The sequence below is a fragment of the Barbatula barbatula genome (assembly GCF_947034865.1).
Source record: "Barbatula barbatula genome assembly, chromosome: 8".
NCBI classification, from domain to species: Eukaryota; Metazoa; Chordata; class Actinopteri; order Cypriniformes; family Nemacheilidae; genus Barbatula; species Barbatula barbatula.
In genome coordinates this window covers 21,699,239-21,717,672 of record NC_136771.1, presented here as the reverse complement: position 1 = coordinate 21,717,672, position 18,434 = coordinate 21,699,239, and the positions used below count along the sequence as shown (strand labels likewise).

General features: G+C 38.7%; 1 protein-coding gene across 4 annotated transcripts; it reads left to right on the top strand.

Moving 5' to 3' along the window:
* The first annotated feature begins 1,807 nt into the window (after positions 1–1,807).
* gne (glucosamine (UDP-N-acetyl)-2-epimerase/N-acetylmannosamine kinase) lies at positions 1,808–18,337 on the top strand. 4 transcript variants are annotated; one of them, XM_079462580.1, is made up of 13 exons: positions 1,867–2,244; positions 6,771–6,794; positions 7,459–7,667; positions 10,000–10,454; positions 10,555–10,707; positions 11,395–11,607; positions 11,981–12,068; positions 13,054–13,264; positions 13,695–13,824; positions 13,914–14,135; positions 15,315–15,497; positions 15,951–16,067; positions 16,712–18,336. In XM_079462580.1, exons 3-13 carry the CDS (start codon positions 7,498–7,500, stop codon positions 16,945–16,947), a joined length of 2,178 nt encoding a protein of 725 aa, XP_079318706.1. In that variant the 5' UTR covers positions 1,867–2,244; positions 6,771–6,794; positions 7,459–7,497; the 3' UTR covers positions 16,948–18,336. The 4 variants fall into 4 exon arrangements, with proteins under 4 accessions (XP_079318705.1, XP_079318706.1, XP_079318704.1 ...); XM_079462577.1 differs by lacking the exon at positions 1,867–2,244 and adding an exon at positions 3,676–3,860; XM_079462579.1 differs by lacking the exon at positions 6,771–6,794 and having other exon boundaries at positions 1,808–2,244; positions 16,712–18,337.
* Positions 18,338–18,434: the final 97 nt, after the last annotated feature.

Genomic DNA, 18,434 nt, shown 5'->3' with positions numbered 1-18,434 from the left:
TCTGTTTCTGCTGAACTTTTGTTCTGCGAGCATTTATCTCCCCTGGACCGCAGCCAAATGGGAAACACTGATTTATTCCCTCTCAGCACTGTGAGAGAGCTGAGTAGACGAATATTATGGAGGGGAGAGCAGAGCAGAGCCTAAGAGAAGAGAAAAGGGGAGAAACGAGAAGACGGGAGGAGATATGAAAACATTGAAACAAAAAAGAAACCTTTCATTAAAAAAATGAAATCACCATTAATTTTTAAAACACGTTTGACTTTCTTTCTTTCATGAAAAACAATCAGATGCTATAGTCACTGCTTTTTGTATTTGACAGCCTCGGTCACCATTCATTTGAATTGTTTGAAGGAAATCACCGTCATTCTGCATATTTTCTCCTGTTTAGTTCCACCGAGGAAAGAACGTCACGTGAGTTTGGAGCAACATGAGGGTGAGACAATGACAACAGAATTTATGAGTACATTAAATGAAAGCCATTCACACGAGACAACGAGAGCGTGTATTTCAAACAGAATTGAAGAGTATCCATAAGTCATGTACTTCTCCTTTCCACTTTTTAGAAGATCTCTTAAAAAGCTCCAACTGGCACTTCTCATTCGCACTTGTCAGAACAGTTTTAACAGGTTATGACTGCAACAGAACTCAGCAAAGGAAGGAGGGGTGACAGACATTTTGCAGCACTGAAACGTGACAAGCAGGAAAAATAGCAGACAGCCTGTTCTGGTTTCTTCAAACCTAGTTGGGGTGCACCAAGGGGACAATTTCCCCATCGAGTGTGCTATAAAGTGACCAGGGTATTTCAAGTCTGTGAGATGAAAATGCTGTATGGTTCTCTGTAGTGGAAAAAGGTTCTAAACTCTCTTTGTTCTTTAAGGTTCCAAAATGGTCCCTGTAAAGAACGCTTTATAGCACCTTTATTTGTATAGCCTAAGTGTGCGTTGCCTTGAAATAAATCAAGTCCTCCTCCTCGCATGTTTCAATGCGACGCGTTGGGTCAAAATCCTCCATTATACCCCCACCACACCCCTTCCACTCTCCCATCGATGTCTCGGGTTTCACAAGTCGCATCAGTCCCGCTTCGCTTATGCAATCTGGTCCACTTTCACGCACATCATGCCATTGCCACTGCAATGCAGCATCGAGCGAGCACGCGGCCAGACGCACTGCTGCTGTAGTATTAGCACGCGACGCGCGCGTTATATTGATAAATGCTGCGGTGTTATAATCCGACAATACTATTTCTCTCATTCTGTACGGGATTGGAAAATGCCACCTGTCTCATTGTGTTTGTTTGTATGCGTATTTGCGTGATTTATCAATCCTAGATGATAGAAAGACACATTTGCAATTTTTGGATCGATAACAGAGTCTAGCCAAGGGAAAGCCCATCCTTGACACAAACATGCGGGGCATTTAGACCTAACCCTTTTCATCTTTTACATTTTTCTCCCCGAGTTATCCCACCCCAGTATATAAAAACAAATAATGTAATCCCATCACATAGCAGATAATACAATGAATACATTGCCATCCAAGCAACACAATGGATAACATGGGTGTGATAAAAATAAGGTTGAAATTACATAGTTAAGAAAGTTCAGATTGAATTACTTGCTTTGGGATCCTATAAACTCGCATACTCGTTAACGACGCAAGGTTGTGGGTTCGCTCCCAGGGGATTGCAGATACCTATGTATAAATGTATAGGATAATGCAATGTAAATCGCTTTGGATAAAAGCGTCTGCCAAATGCCTAAATGTAAATGTAAATGTAAATACATGGATTTGAAATCTCCCTCAATGCGAAGATTGACAGTAGATGGCAGTAGTGACTAGCGAGCTGTTACGCATCCTCCATTACTTGATTAAATACAGAGGAAGACGATACGCAGCAGCGTTGCCAAGTCTCGCAATATGTTGCTCCAGGCTGATTTCTTTCGTGGCATAAATGTAGAACAATTTGATCATTACCTGCAATAGTAATGAAAGTATTTAATTTATTTATGCAAAAGCTGAGCTTATTACCACTTTATACGCACATTGTTTTGCCATCGAGCCTGTTTCGGAAGCCCAATCTGGCAACCCTGATCCTCAATAGCGCGGTTAGCATTGATACCCGGCTAATCTGCGCCCGTCGTTGATCTGTTAAGGATTTCAATAAATCAACATTGGGTGGTTTGGAGACTATTTACTTCAGTTTGTTATCGACTAACGGAATTAACTTCAGATAACGTGTCAAACGTAAGTAACGTGATCATACTCTCGACGCGCACACACCGCTAGCATAACTTTTGGGCAACTTGTCGTTCCTCGGTACATCATTTCGAGGCACCCATTTCGTTTTCGTAACAGTCACGAGTACAATAAAAATCTTGAATTTGTTGTATGTTTTAGTATATAAGCTGCTTCAAAGAATACAGCGGTATCACCATGCGGCATGAACAAAAAGTCATGATAATATCGCGCCTTTCTACGGTTTACCGTGAATACACATGTTGCTTTCAAAGTCATGATCTCCTTTACTAAACTCTGAAACCACAAACCGTATCAAATCATACTATCACTCTTTACCATTTGTATATTTAATCTCATGTCGTTTGTTTAAACCAGCAGTGATGTGTTATTATCAAACATCGTGTTAAATTCAAATCTTGCCATTAAAAGACATCGTTGATAAGATCAAATGTTTTTAAGAGGAGTGTCAGGCAGAAATGTCACTTATGAGTTCTCATTCATCCACTGGGTCTCTTGTGTTTACGTGGCACTGCTCTTGCTTTTCTCTCGTACTACCAGTAGACGGCGCCACGTGTCTTTGTTTTTACACAACGTAAAGATGTGCTTGTTTCATACGATCTCTAAATGATTTTTACTTGTCACACTATAGGTGCTGCATTGTCTAGAAGAGACTGTATACGTTTGCTGTATCTCTGTGTTTTGGCTCTCTGGCCTTTCAAAGATGCCTGGTCTTGATCAGCTCATACTGAACTATGTCCAAACCGTTTCATGCGTCATTACTAAAGGTGCTGTTGGTGTGAAAACCAAACGATCCAGAGAGGATAGAGCGCTCAAGTCAAAGAGAGCAATAGTCTCATATTTTCTACAGTACATCTTTATGTACGGTACATTTTTATTTCTATGTAATAAAGCAATAACTTCCCTGTGCAGATTATGTAATGTACGTCGCTGTCAAGCCAGCTCTTATTTACAACCTCTTATAGGATGTGCTTTCTGAAATGCAAACAGTGACAGATCCTATTCAGTGTCGTCTTGACACGTAAGTCCCAGCACACAACACACCCTCGTATAAAGGTGACATGCATGATCGACAGGTGCATGTTTTACCTGTTTTACAAGGTTTTGAAGACGTGTCACTTTTAATTTTTATGACAAAACAAAGACAATCACATCAAAGACATATCTGTTATTTTTGCCCTCTACAGTAGATGTCGAATTGTTTCTATTAGTCATTTGAAAGGTTTTACAGTCTGTGATTAAATGTTTGAACACTTATTTAATAAGATCAGTTATTTATTTTATTCAGAATTATTATTTATTCAGTGTCAGAAATATTCACTCCTTCCGAACTGGAGAGGATCCAGGGCCATACATCGTGCATCTCTCCCAGTCAGCCAACCGGTGCCCAAGACTTGTTTTGACCCCGCCCCCTGGGCCGGCCCTCTCCGAGTTGCTTTGTGTGAAGCATGCAGCCAGTGCCCCTTCTCCCTTTTGCTTAATGGCTGTCAGAGACTCCGACTAGAGGAAGAGCAGAGATAAAGGGGCTTCCTTTGAATTAGAGAACCAGGGAAACAGACAGCACAGCGCACACCATGCAACCGGGACAGGCTAGGAACCCACACGTGAGTCTGGTGCCATTTTGATGTTTACTTTTCCTCGTTCACGCTGCCTCTTTCATTCCCTCCCCCAGTTGTAGTCATGAGGGTGTTTCTTGGGTCTTGTGATGCTGTAGGGATGATGCGTCTGTGTGTTGGAAACATTGAGGTTTTCTCAGTCTCTGAGTTTGGAGTATATATGGAGTCAGCATCATGTGAGCAATGTGTCTTCTGGTATTTTTATCCAAGGAAGAGAACAGAGAAACAGGGACACGTGGATTGATGAACAGTGTTCTTGACATCTCTGTAGTGCATAGCAGGATAACAGTCAATTAGGTTTTCCCAAATCGGTCTTCCCTGATGATGTTCAGGAGAGATCCCAAGCACAGATGTATCGTCAGAAAACAATCATGTCAAATAAAGGAACAACAGCAGTGTGGATGTAGTCTTGAGATTTGTCCACTCTTGGGTTTAGTTTCCTAAAGACGTAATGCTCTAAACCAAATGCATTGCAAACATGCCAGATCGTTTTTCAACAAGTTTATCCTGCTTGCTCCACCTTGATAAAACAGTGTGACACGTCTATCACTGAAATATGACCGAGTCATCTCGTTGGAATAATTTCACAGTGGCTTATGCATATTGACATTTTGACTGACAGTTTCATCTGCATGTACTTTTCCAGATTTCCAATTATTTTAATATTGTGTTTGATTTTGTACTGGACTGTACTGTGTGCATATACATTTCTTCTATTTATAAACATAATTGCATATGTTTAAGGAAAATATAGGATATTACAATTAAAAAATGTTTTTACACAATTCAATTATGGATATTTCAAAAAATAAATACATCAAAATAAATAAACCACGTGCGCACCCATTGCCAACAAAACACAGACATATAACATTTGAGTTTCACTTACTGCGTGCGGTTCATGTCTGGCAAATTTTAGCGCTGGGACCGCTCCATCTATCAGATTCAAACAATCTTCAAATCCAGCGTTATATCCACCGTTTATATAACATTCCTCAACGAAATGCAGTTTCTCTTGCTCCAGTTGGTTGACGCGTGTATGCTCTTTCTTCTCACTGACTAATAATTTCACATTTAATCTCCAAATTAATGTAGAAAAACTGATTTCTTTAACAAGCTCATTTTATGAACGAAAGCCATTGTGTGGTTTTGTTCATTTAGGCACAAAAGAAAACTTAATTCTGGTGCGCTTTGCGGCGGATTCTGGTAAACCACTTGATGATTTATCAATCAGTTTATTTGTTTGATATAAATTGTGATTTGTCACTAACCCTAATTCTAGTCCTGCCAGGTCCATTTAAATTAGCCTGACAATAGCTCTCTGATAAAACATGTTTGTTATATTATTAAGATAAGGAATGCTACATTTGACATGACCGGATTTTCCAGTTATCTCCACTTTGTGACAAATGAATAGTATTTGTATATGCCTCAGGACACACCCCTCAGCAGCATTCCTATGCGGTTTTGTTGATACTTCTTCTGGCTATGTCTCATCTAGCAGAAAGTGATCCAGCATAAATCTGCTGTCCATACATGACACTATAAAATGTCGTTTTGAACACTATTATAAGCTCAACCATCATACGTTATTGCCACAAGTAGGATTTACAGCAAAAGATTTACGAGGATGTCATAATGCCTTTGTATTATGGCAGCTTTCTTTATTTTGGTTATTAAAATACATTTGTAATTTTGGCACGTGACAGGTCTGTTCAACAATTGATTGCGATTAATCGCATCAAGAGAAAGTTTTGTATTTACTTAATATAGGCCCATGTCTGTGCAGTGTGCATATTTCTTTTGTATTTATTAGGGGTGGCCCTGAATAGACGAAGATTCGGTGCTTTGATAGGACTGATTCGACTACCAATCTCACAGCCTAATCTTCGCAGGGGTGTTATGCAATGGGAATCATGCCATTTTGGCAGTGGCACAAACAATATGTTTTTGGTGTAAAGAAATGGGACATTTTAGGGGTTTGGTACCCAAGCCTCCTGCGCAGATGAGCGTGAGGTCTGGCTATGTCCCAGTGCTGGATAGCATCTCTCCGCATCATCTGTGCTGTGTGCTCGTGCTGTAGTTCCGTCCCCCCTGCCTGCCTGCCTTCAGCAGCTCGTGTTTTACAGCTGCATCTCTCTTTTATAAATTTGATTAAACTTAATACTCTTCGAAGATACGACATATGCAATACTATTGTATATGTACTCAATATTAATATGAGATTGGGTGACACACACAGTTTCGGCCAATCTTTAAGTATAATCTTTTTCTATATACCTTTTTACTGTACAAATATCTCACTTTTCATGCCATAAAAGCAATGGTTTCCAACGGTCCAGCCATCCCATGCTTGGGAGAGACTATTGTCGGCTGCTTCTAATATGACACACCTAAATCAACTCATCATCCACATTTTGGGAGACGGCTAATGAGTTCAGCGGTGTATACTTTTCCCATCTCTGATCTAGTTAAATAAGCAAAAGATCTGATTAATCGGAAAAATAATCGTCCAACTAATCGTTCGTCAAAATAATCGTTAGTTTAGTCGAGCTTAAATAATTGTTACATTTAAAGCTGCAAGTTCAGTCTAGTTCCACTCCAGCTGGTTTGGTGATTTAACTTTGACAAGCTTTAGTTGGTGTCTACTTATGCTGTTTGCTCTTCTGTTTAGCACATTCTGAGTATTTGAATAGTCAATGATTGTCCAAATACTCCACAGGAAGTGTCCTTGGGCTTTCAAAGAGCTTTTTTCCAAATGTGTGCCGAGGGACAGTCATGATAATGAACTAGCCAGAGACGTTGCTATTTGATGGGATATATAGTTTAATTGTTCTGTTTAAAGTGACGTAGATCTGTCTACCTCTTGTTTTCCTCTTTGTTCTGTTCATGCCTCAGAGTGTTCAGTTCAGGAATATTCATGTAAGTACAATCCTTTTTAATCTGGCAATCCTGGCATGAAAGTCTTGCCCTGATTTACTACAGTTCTGTTTATGTATATTCGTTTTCTTTATTTAAAAGAACATTAGGTCAGCAAAATTTCGGTCTTGAAAGCTGTCAGTGGATTTCAGCCACGATAAAATATACTATTGGTCAGTCAAAGCTTTGCAATAAAAATATTTGTTCAGTTAGCTAGTAACGTCTGTACACCACTGCATAACGTTGGTCTGGAGTCATCTGTTACGTGCCAGATACGATATTGTAGGAATAGCGCTTCTTTATTCGCATACAACAGCATTTTGATTTCCTTAATATTAGAATCAACATTTTATACATAAATGTCATGCTTAAGCTTGACTCAAAAATCTAAATGTACTTGCCATAGGGCTGTCATCCAGAATAAACGTTTGTGTTTACATATGTATGTGCAATGTGCAGATTTATTTTGTGTTTATAAACACATACACATACTTGTATATATATATTTAGGAAATATTTGCATATTCGAATCACTCTCTTAAGAATGTTATTGCCTTTTGTAGGTGTGTTAGAAGCAAAGAGGCAAGCATGTTGCGACACAATAAAAAAGCTAGAAAGTCTGTTCTGTAAAAGTACTATATGCAGTAAAATGATGTTCTTTGTGTAGGAACTGTATTATTTGAAGACCCAGCGAGCGCAGGTGAAAATGGACCAGCCGGAGAAGGAGTTGAAGCGTCAGCTTCGCGTTTGCGTGGCTACCTGTAACCGAGCGGACTACTCCAAACTCGCTCCTATCATGTTTGGGATCAAATCCCATCCCGACATCTTTGACCTGGAGGTGGTGGTGCTGGGTTCACATCTCATTGACGATTATGGGTAAGAAATTCACTCGATTTCTCTGAAATGTACTCTTAAAGGGACCGTTCACCCAAAAATGGAAATTTGGTCAATTACTTACCCTCATGTTTTTCCAAATCTGTATACATTTCTTTGTTCTGATGAGCACAGAGAAGATATTTGGAAGAATGCTTGTAACCAAACAGTTCTTGGCCACCATTGACCATCATGGTAGGAAAATGCTTTATTTGTTCTGTTGAATACAGAAGAAGATATTAAGAAGAATGAAGGAAAGCAAACACTTCTGGGGCAATGTTGACTACCATTGTCATTTTTCCTACTATGGTAGTCAGTGGTGGCCAATAACAAGTTCCTAGTAACAGTAAATCTTCATCTGGACTTGAGAGGTCGAGCACATGAATCAGCAGTGTATCTAGCTGTTACCATGGGAATGTTGGAATGTAGCTCTTGCGAGTTTGACAATCACAGTGGCCTGCGGGTGGTGGCTGGAAGCCATTGGCTGCTATCAAAGAAGCCAATCCAGTGTTTGCATTGTTACAGGTCGTTTACACATGACATTGCCAACAGGAAGCAAACAGATCTTGCCTTTTTAGGAGGATTTTTTCTATGCCAAACACATGCCTTTTCTTTTCCAAGGGATCTGGTCACAGTAAATAACTGAAGAGACAGCAAATAATCCTGTGGCTTAATTGGTAGAGCATTGCGTCAGGTCATGGGTTCGAACTTTAAGGGATACTAACCCGCAGCATGTTCTTTACCTGTATACACTTCCTTGTTCTGCTGAACACATAGCAAGATATGTGGAAGAATTTCAGATCTCATTCTCCATTTACTGCCATAGTAGGGAAATTCAATACTATGGTAGTCAATGGTGTATGAGATCTGACGTTCTTCCACATATCTTGCTATGTGTTCGGCAGAACAATGAAATGTATAAAGGTAAAGAACACGCTGAGGGTGCGTACATTTTTTGTTGTTATCATTTATATAGCACACATAATACAACAGGCTTTGCCCAAGGTGTTTCACAAACAGTAGGACAGTAAACAATTAATTCATTAACAAATAAAAAATTAAATTACATATAAACAAACAATGCAATGTAAGCAAACATAATATAGGAGACAGCTACATACTGTATCACTTCAGACTGACCCCCATGTTACATCTAATAAGTGGGTTTTTAACAACGCCTTAAACACAGCCAACGACTTTGCTGATCTGACCGAGTGCGGGAGGTCATTCAACAGTATAGGACCGCCTCGAGAAAACGCTCCGTCACCTTTACGTTTAAAGTTTGTTCTTACAGTCACAAAGAAATTACAATCATTTCAGTTTTTGGGTAAAGTATACCTTTAAACATCGGGTGACACACATAGTTTCTGCCATTCTCATATTTATCTTGGGTACCTATATAGTAGTTTTGCATACGTCGTATCTTTGAAGAGTATGTAGTTTGATCCAATTTATAAAAGAGAATAAAAGCTGTACGATTATTTCCGGAAAAACATGAGCTGCTGGAGGCAGTGGGACAGAACTACAGTACGAGCACACAATTTTACACGTACGAGCCGATTGCCAACAAAACACAGACATATGACTTAGTTTGACTTACCGCGTGCAGTTCATGTCCGGCATCTTTAGCATTGAGGCCGTGCTATCAGTTTCAAACGATTTCAAAATCCAGCGTTTTATCCACCGTTTATATAACATCCATCACTGAAATGCCGTGAACAAACAGACACACCTAAACTAAACGATCGCAAGAGAAATTAACTGCAGCGCAGACAATCTTGATGACAAGCGGGTCTCGCTCATCAGTTGGCGGGCTCTTTCTTTCGCCTTGCTGGGGTTTTCTGTGAGAATTGCCCAATAAAAGGAATAGTGGTGACTATTTTAAAAAACTTTCCGAAACAAGATGAAGTGGTCTCAACAGCTTTTTGTGCCTTTAGCACCACCGCGCTGCCTTCAAGGGCTATAGGCGCGTGATGAAAAATGCTTGATTCTTATTGCACGGTCCCGTTCTTCGCTTTGCGAATGGGGAAAGATTCGTTGCACTAGACGCAAAAAAACCTTCACTTTTTCACCACACGGATATTCGCGGACTATATGAAAGGCTTCATAAGAATCCATTGTTTTTGTTCTAGAATGTAATCGCGACGAGCATTCCGACCAAATATTCACGGGCAATCTGAACGGGACTTAAAGTAGTCAGAATGCATGACATGGCATGTAACCTGTACTTTAAGGAACTGACAAAATGATATAAATAAAAAATGACATTTTTTTTTAAGCAAAAGCATCTTTTAAATGTAATAATTTATAAATGTTAATATATTTTTCTCTGCAGAAACACCTTCCATATGATTGAGCAGGATGAGTTTGATATTGGCGCTAAACTGCACACCATCGTTCGTGGTGAAGACGAAGCCTCCATGGTGGAGTCTGTAGGTCTGGCGCTTGTAAAGCTCCCAGACGTGCTCCAGCGTCTCGCACCCGACATTCTGCTAGTCCACGGCGACCGTTTCGATGCCCTCGCCTTGGCCACGGCAGCCGCTCTCATGAACATTCGCATTTTGCACCTGGAGGGCGGAGAAGTCAGTGGGACGATCGACGACTCCATCCGCCACGCCATCTCCAAACTGGCGCACTATCACGCCGTCTGCACGCGCTCTGCCGAGAGACACCTCATCTCCATGTGCGAAGATCACTCTCGCATCTTATTGGCTGGCTGCCCGTCGTACGACAAGCTGCTGACCGCCCACAAGCGAGACGATTATGCTGATATCATCAAGTCCTGGCTCGGTGAGAATTTCTGTAGTAGTTTCAACTCTGAACATTACATCGAAGCATCCAAAAGGAAAGTTATTTACTATTTGTGTGGATGTGATTCTTTCCCGAACAGGAGATCATGTGCAGGAGCAGGATTATATCGTAGCTCTCCAGCATCCTGTGACCACAGACATCAAGAATTCCATTAAGATCTACGAGTTAATGCTGGACGCTCTCATCTCCTTTAACAAGAGGGCTCTCATACTCTACCCCAATATAGACGCAGGTCAGCTCTTTCTGTCATCGTTTCTGTTTTTCTTTTTTAGACAGAAAATTCTGTCATGCTTTACTCACGCTCTTGTCATTTCAACCCTGAATGACTTTTTCTTCTGCAGAACACAAAAGAAGTTATTTTAAAGAATGTTGGTAACCAAACAATATCGGTACCCTTTAACTTGAATGGGTTTTGTTTTCATGCAATCGAAGCGAATGCGTACCGCCATTGTTTGGCAGCCAACATTCTTATCTTCTTTTGTGTTAGAGTGTGGAACACCCAATTATTGCTTCATGTATAATTCCATTTTCAATAAAGACATGTGTGAACATCACCTTTGTCAGCATTGAAGCAAATCTTACAAGAATACAAAACACAGAGAGAACAGTCAGGGTTTGTTTTGAACATGATGTTAATGAAAAGCCTCCGCTCTTTAGTCAAAACAGAGATGCTTTTACTTTGTTGGGAAAAAAATCTGTTTTGCAGCAACTCAAGGAGTCTGAACATTAGAAAGACCACTGGCCTTTTTAACAGCAACCTTGAGAAAAGAGTATCAAGGAGGTCAAGAACTCCTACAGTAGCAACATCAGCCTGTTTAATTCTTGCTCAGGATTTGGTGCAGAGAACTTACTTAATAAGTGGACGAAACTGTAGAACATGGTCCCTTTAACCCCGTACCGTTGTGTTTGTCTCATGTAGGCAGTAAAGAGATGGTTCGTGTCATGAGGAGGAAAGGAATCGAACAGCACCCAAACTTCCGAGCGGTCAAGCACGTTCCATTCGATCAGTTCATCCAACTGGTGGCTCACGCCGGCTGTATGATCGGGAACAGCAGCTGCGGTGTACGAGAGGCTGGAGCGTTTGGGACACCCGTTATTAACCTGGGTACTCGCCAGACGGGTCGAGAGACGGGTGAGATGAGATACAAACGCAACTTATCCGTCGCCGTCATATGATGAAAGTCTCACTGCTCTCTATTGTTTGTTTAGTGGTGTGGATAATTGTATAAATAGAGGAAGGGGTGCTTGGAACTATCTGTTGGAAAACCAGTTTTAGAATATTATATTTCCTTTGAATATTGCTGAAAGTAACACACTTTAAATAATCTTAAATTACACATAATTGCTGACTATACTTTTATTGTAGTTTTGATGGGATCTAGACCTTTCCTGGAAAGGATGCAATGGAGTTACATTTGTGTCTCTGGAATAGCAATGGCACATTTATTGTTCTGAACAGATTTTTGATGAACCAGTTTTGCTAATTTATGATATTGTGACAACAGGCGAAAATGTTCTTCATGTACGAGACGCAGACACGCATAACAAAATCTACCATGCCCTGGAACTACAGTTTGGAAAGCGCTACCCATGGTAATGAGCTCTCTTTGTTTTGCCTGAACTAATCCTTTAACAATCCCATTCTCATGTTGTTTAACAGCCGTCAAACACAAAGAGCACGTTTACACCATAAAAAACTGAAACTGTATTTACTTTGCAAACGTTTTTTTTTGGAAAAGTTTCACGTACACAGCGTTATCAAAACGATTTGCATTTACAAGGATCCGGGAAAACGAAGGATTTTTATTAAAGTATTACACATGCCAAGCCAGTGGATGGCGCATTCATTGTTTTAATCTAAAAGCAGTTTTAATACACTTTGTCAGCGTTTGTGTGTTTATTGTAGTGTGCATATAAATACTATGTCTACCTTGGTTGTAGTGGTGCAGTAAATGTACATTTTGCTGGAGAAATGATAATAAGTATGTCACACGGCACAAACATGCAGCATGGGTGCCGGCATTATTGTTTGGGGAATACTCGCGTAATACGCATGCATATGATGTCATCGTTTTGGAAAACACCGCCTTCAGCGTTTTCACAGAAATTCTTACAAAAACTATGAAATTCAAGTCAAGATTATGACTTGGTACCTTCCACAGAAGAATGTCTACATTATTAAAACATAATTCTTCACACATGTATACATTTCTTTATTATAACTCATACACCGAAATTACAACTTGCTGGCACAACACTGAGCTCAAAACAACATGTATATATATAAAAAAAATGGTAATTAATGTAATACGCTCAACATTTACTTGAGCGAAATATACACTAAAGCATTGATACTTCATGAAAATAAATATTATCACAACAATTCGCACCACAGAATAGTACAAGAACTATAAGACGGTCAAGCGAAACTAAAATGTGCTACTCTGTAATATTAACATTACCCATTGAGGCAACACTATAATACAGTAGTATTTGTCAACGCATTAGCTAACATCAACAGTGTGAAGAATATCTGGATATCTGGTCCGTAATGTGTACTCTGTGTTCTGCCCACTAGCTCCCAGATCTACGGTGACGGAAATGCAGTCCAACGCATTCTGACGTTCATGCAGACTATGAACCTCTCTGAGCCGCTTCAGAAGAAGTTTTGTTTTCCGTCAGTGAAGGACTGCATCTCCCAAGACATCGACCACATTCTGGAGACTCACAGCGCTCTTGCTGTCGACCTAGGGGGAACCAACCTACGTGTTGCAATCGTCAGTATGAAGGTGCGCTAAAGCTTCTTTCGGACACGTCGTTAGCCAGGAAGTGCATTGTGAGACATTATAAAACAACAAGATTTCTTATTACACCTGTGTTTAGTTACGACCCTGTGTGTGTGTGTGTGTAGGGGTGTGTGCTTGTTGAAATACGTACTTTATGACGCAGTTAAGGCTAGTTTGTCTGTCAATATTTTATCTGAAATGTTACAACTCTGATTGCTAAACAAACAGCAGTAGATTTGATCAGAAGTGGTGTGTAATCTGTTCTGGAAGTTAGTTTACTTCACGCTTCATACACTGTTATGTAATCGCAACACTTTGTAATTGTCGAATTATTAGGTTGGTAGAGTTGGTTTTTGTACACACAATTTATACATTTCAAAAAGTTGAAATGTGTTTATTCATGAATGTGGGACTGTGTTTGTTTGTTTTTCAGGGTAAATTGGTCAAGAAGTACAACCAGTTGAATCCAAAGACATTTGAGGAGAGGATAGAGCTCATTCTAATCATGTGCAAGCAGGCCGTGGCTGACGCTGTTCACCTCAACTGCAGGGTTCTGGGAGTCGGTGGGTCTGCGTTTCTCTTCTTTCCCTCTGTGTGCCTTCCTTATTTATTTGTTTATTCATTATAAAATGTATTATCGTGTTTGTTTCAGGTGTGAGCACAGGGGGCCGTGTCAACCCGCAGGACGGCGTGGTCCTTCACTCCACCAAGCTGATAAACGAGTGGTGTTCTGTGGACATTCGTACACCGCTCTCCAGCGCCCTCCACCTGCCCGTATGGGTCGACAACGACGGGAACTGCGCAGCCCTCGCTGAGAAGAAATTTGGGCATGGGAAGGGCGTGGAGAACTTTGTCACCATTATTACTGGAACCGGTCAGTTTCCTTTTTTTAAATCGGTTTCCTATTGCTAAGGCGAGGAGTGGGATCTGCATTAACTTTAAAAAGAGCTGTATGACTGGTAATAGCGGTAAAGCGGGTTAGCGCAGTCTTACTTGTCATACAGCATACAACGCTTTATGCCGGAGGGTTTTTATGGACAGTTTTGGTTTAGTATAAAAAGTACATGTTTTTTAAGAAAACACTATTAATTTTGAGATCATAACTTGTATAACAACACTGGAGGTTAGGAATTAAATTGATTAATGAAATAAACTTTTCTTGTGGCTGAATCTTTAACTGTTTCTCCAATCCTATATGTGTAGTTCGTGCCTTGTACCAGATTTATTATACTTTTGTTGTAGTTTTACTTATATTTTGAAATTTATTTTCATATTTTTCGTTTTCATGTTTATTTTAGCAATTTCGTTATGTGCTTTTACTCTACTTAATATTTGTTTGTTTCATAGACGTTTTATCAGCGGCAACAACATAACAAATATGAGGCCCAAACATAACTTCCGGTAGAACTGTAGTACTTTTAATTTAATTTAATATTATTCATATACAATTAAATATTAGTATGAATTAATATTATTCTAAATGAAATGTAAAATAAATTGTTATATTATAACCAAACACAGAGCGGAAGTTAACTTCGAGCCAGGCACTTGCTTCCAATGAAACATTCTATAATTTACATACATTATTTATTGAATAAATGTGTTTAGTTTTAATTGTATTAACTCAATTTAGTTTTTTATAATATGTAAGCAAATATTTATTTGATTTTAATTAACAGAAATGTTTTAAAATATTAAATGTTTGCCAAATTCAAAATATTTCTGTGGTTTCATGTATAGTTTATAATTATCAATAGTTCTTTTATTTACTTATCACTTCCTCTATGTCTTGAAATTTATACACCTATTATTTCCATTGCTATTCATGATCCACAGTGACACATAGCAAAATAAATAACATATTTTATATAAATATTTTAATAAACAGAAATATATCAAATTATACCTTTCCCTCTAATTGATAGATTCTAAATTTCTTTTAGATTACACGCATTTAATGTGTAGCAGTGTACAAAAAATTGCATAGCGTATTAATTTATTTTATTTGACAAACCTGTTTGTAATTTAGTTAATAGTTTTTCTCTGCGTGTAGGAATTGGAGGTGGCATTATCCAGCACAACGAACTGATTCACGGCAGCACGTTTTGCGCAGCCGAACTGGGGCACATTGTGGTCTCTCTGGATGGACCAGAATGCACATGTGGCAGCCACGGCTGTATAGAAGCCTATTCCTCAGGCCATGCCCTTCAGAGAGAGGCTAAAAAACTGCACGACGGTAAGACGAACAGTAGCATTCTCATACAATAAACCTTGTCAAACCTGATATTCCCGTTTCGCAAACGTTTTCTTATAGCTGATACCAAACATGGTTTAAAATGTCGTTTGTAAAACGTCATGTTTAACAATGATGTTAAAGCCTTGCTGTTGTTTTCCATGTGCTTGCATAATTTCTGTCATTCTTAACATACCAAACCTCAAAATGAAAAAAACCTTGCACCCATTTAAAATGCTTGCTTTTGTATTTCTGCTCTTATCTCAGATTTAAGGCAAGCATTTATCTATTCAGTATTTAAAGGATTTTTTTTCAGTATTTAACTTCCTTGTCAAAGAACACTGTGTCTCTATCAGAATCGATATACAATATAAATGTCTTGGTGGTGTATATGAAGAAATGTGTTTTTAAAAAGCTTGTGTTGTCGTTACACATTTCTTGCATGTTTAATGGCAGAGGACCTTCTGTTGGTGAATGGAATGTCTTTGAACAACAAAGAAAAGGTGAATGCTGTTGATCTTATCGATGCTGCCCAATACGGCAACTCCAAAGCTGCGAGCGTACTTGACACAGGTACGCCAGACAATGTTTCGATTTTAAAAAGCACATATCTGACCTAATTTTATGAAGTTACTTTGACCCAGAAAGATAGTTTAGGTTTGGTTTACTTAAGGAAAAAATGTCTTTATATATTTGTTCTCCTGACTGTTATTGGAGAATCGTGTAAATGTTGGCTCTCCTAAACATTTGAGTTTATTATAGTTTGGCTTTCAGTTTTATCGTAGTTTTATTCATATTTTGACTTAACAAAAACTACAAATATAAAAATAAACGCTTTTTATTTTTAGGAATGTTGTAATGTACTTTGGTCATTTTATATTTTGATACACAAGTTAATAATAAACAATTTTAGTGCCTCAACGTTTTTCAAAACGTATTTCAGTTTATTCCTTTGTTTAAAGTTTTCAGATAATATTACGGACAATATCTACTTCAATAAATGTCAATAAACAGTCATATTTGAATAGTTTTGTGTTTAGTAAACTATAATGGCCTTTCTCCAAACAACAGACAGACTTGATTTAGAAATATCAATTAAGTTGCCATATTAAATTGCTTTAAATCCTTTTTGGTTTCAATAATTTATGATTTTATTAAAACACTACATTGTGTTATAGACAAAGCACTGATAGTCCATCTCTTCTTTCCCATACTAGCTGGTACTGCCCTCGGTCTGGGCATTGTAAACATCCTGCACATGGTCAACCCATCGCTAGTGATCCTGTCTGGCGTTTTGGCAAAGCAATACGAAAATCAAGTTCGACAAGTCATTAGTCAGCGCTCCCTTCTCTCGGTGCAGGAGACAAAGGTTGTTGTATCCAGCCTTGAGGACCCCGCTCTACTTGGGGCAGCCAGCATGGTGCTGGACTATACCACCCGCCGTGCCTGCTGAGAGAAACCAAGAACCAATCATGTAGACTTTTGGGACTGAGGGCTAATCTCATGTTGTGTCATTTGTTAAGCAATTACTTTTTTAAATGCTAATGTTGATTTTTATTTATCTTGTTTTCATGTTTGTGATAGAACTGAGATGTCTGTCTTCCTGCAGTAACAAGCAGGTGCTGTTATATTTGGGATCAAACACCTTATGAAAGGTGTGTCGGTGTAAAGATTCAATTATGAAGAATTGGTGAAGAAAGATTGGATGAAGTATTTGTATTTATGTGGACTTTAAAATAGGTATTTGGTACTGGGACGATCTCTTTATTGCTTTCAATCTTGTTCATATCTCCCTCGCGTAGAGGTAGTACATGTCTTCCACCTTTGCGCCTTATGCTGTTGCCAAATCTGTCTTTTGTCAGCATCACGTTTTGAAAATGTTTACTTGTTCATCAAGCTGAATGAAGGAAAACACATTGCTGTTTGTTGAGTATGTTTACTCTAGTTTAATATTTAATTTTCATCTCACGAAAGTTGTAAAAAGAAAACCTTATTAAAAACATTGGTCTTATGACTTTGTACATGCTGCTAGTGTCCCTCATATCAGATCTAAGCTTTATATCTCTTATAGAATAGGGACTGCAGGATGGTTGCATATAAACTTTTGTTTGAGTTAATATATAAAACAATTCATGACTGTTTTGCATTATGAATTGATCACTACATGTTACTACCACTACAAGGTTCATAGATATTAATAGAAAAGGGTTTTGTTGCACTTTTGTTATTTTTTTCTTTATAACATTTTCGTTTCTCTGAAAATGGTCATTTTAAATAAACTAATTTAGATACTGTAAACATGAGGTTGTATTGATTAAAAGTATTACACCCTTGAAGGGACACTTCACTTAAAAATGAAAATTCTGTACTTGCCTTCGAGTTGTTCCAAATCTGTATAAATATCTTTATATAAAAAGATATTTGGCAGAATGCTTATAACCAAATAGATCTTGAACCCTATTGACTCCCATATGAGGAAAAATTAAACAAAAGATATTTTGAAGAATGTAGGACAGCAAGCTGTTCTGGGGCACTTTTGACTACCATTGTATTCTTGTTCTTACTGTGGTAGTCAATGGGGGGCAAAATCCGTAACTCTTCCAAATATCTTTCTCTGTGTTCATTCACACAAAGAAATGATGACCGAATTTTCATTTTTGGGCGAAGTATCCTTTTAAGCCTATATAAATGACAGCTGTTCGTTTTTGTGTCTTGTAATGGAGCCATCTAGAGGCCAAAGTTGTCCACACAGCTTGCTTGTTAGTGTTTAATACATTGGTCGTGGTGATACACGTAACAAGTTAATCTTACTTTTAAAGGTACCTATGAATACTTGACAGACAAATAAAAAAACAGAGACAAACAGGTAGTGGTCTGGGTTTGTTGAAACTAGGAACTTTGTATTAGCACCTTTTTATGACATATCGCTTATTGCTCTCT

Excerpts from the sequence above, each read along its gene's own strand:
- gne (XM_079462577.1), top strand. The coding sequence starts at position 3,831 with ATGCAACCGGGACAGGCTAGGAACCCACAC. Across the intron at positions 10,708-11,394 it reads CTACCCCAATATAGACGCAG|GCAGTAAAGAGATGGTTCGT; the intron begins GTCAGCTCTTTC and ends TGTCTCATGTAG. Across the intron at positions 15,498-15,950 it reads GGCTAAAAAACTGCACGACG|AGGACCTTCTGTTGGTGAAT; the intron begins GTAAGACGAACA and ends GTTTAATGGCAG.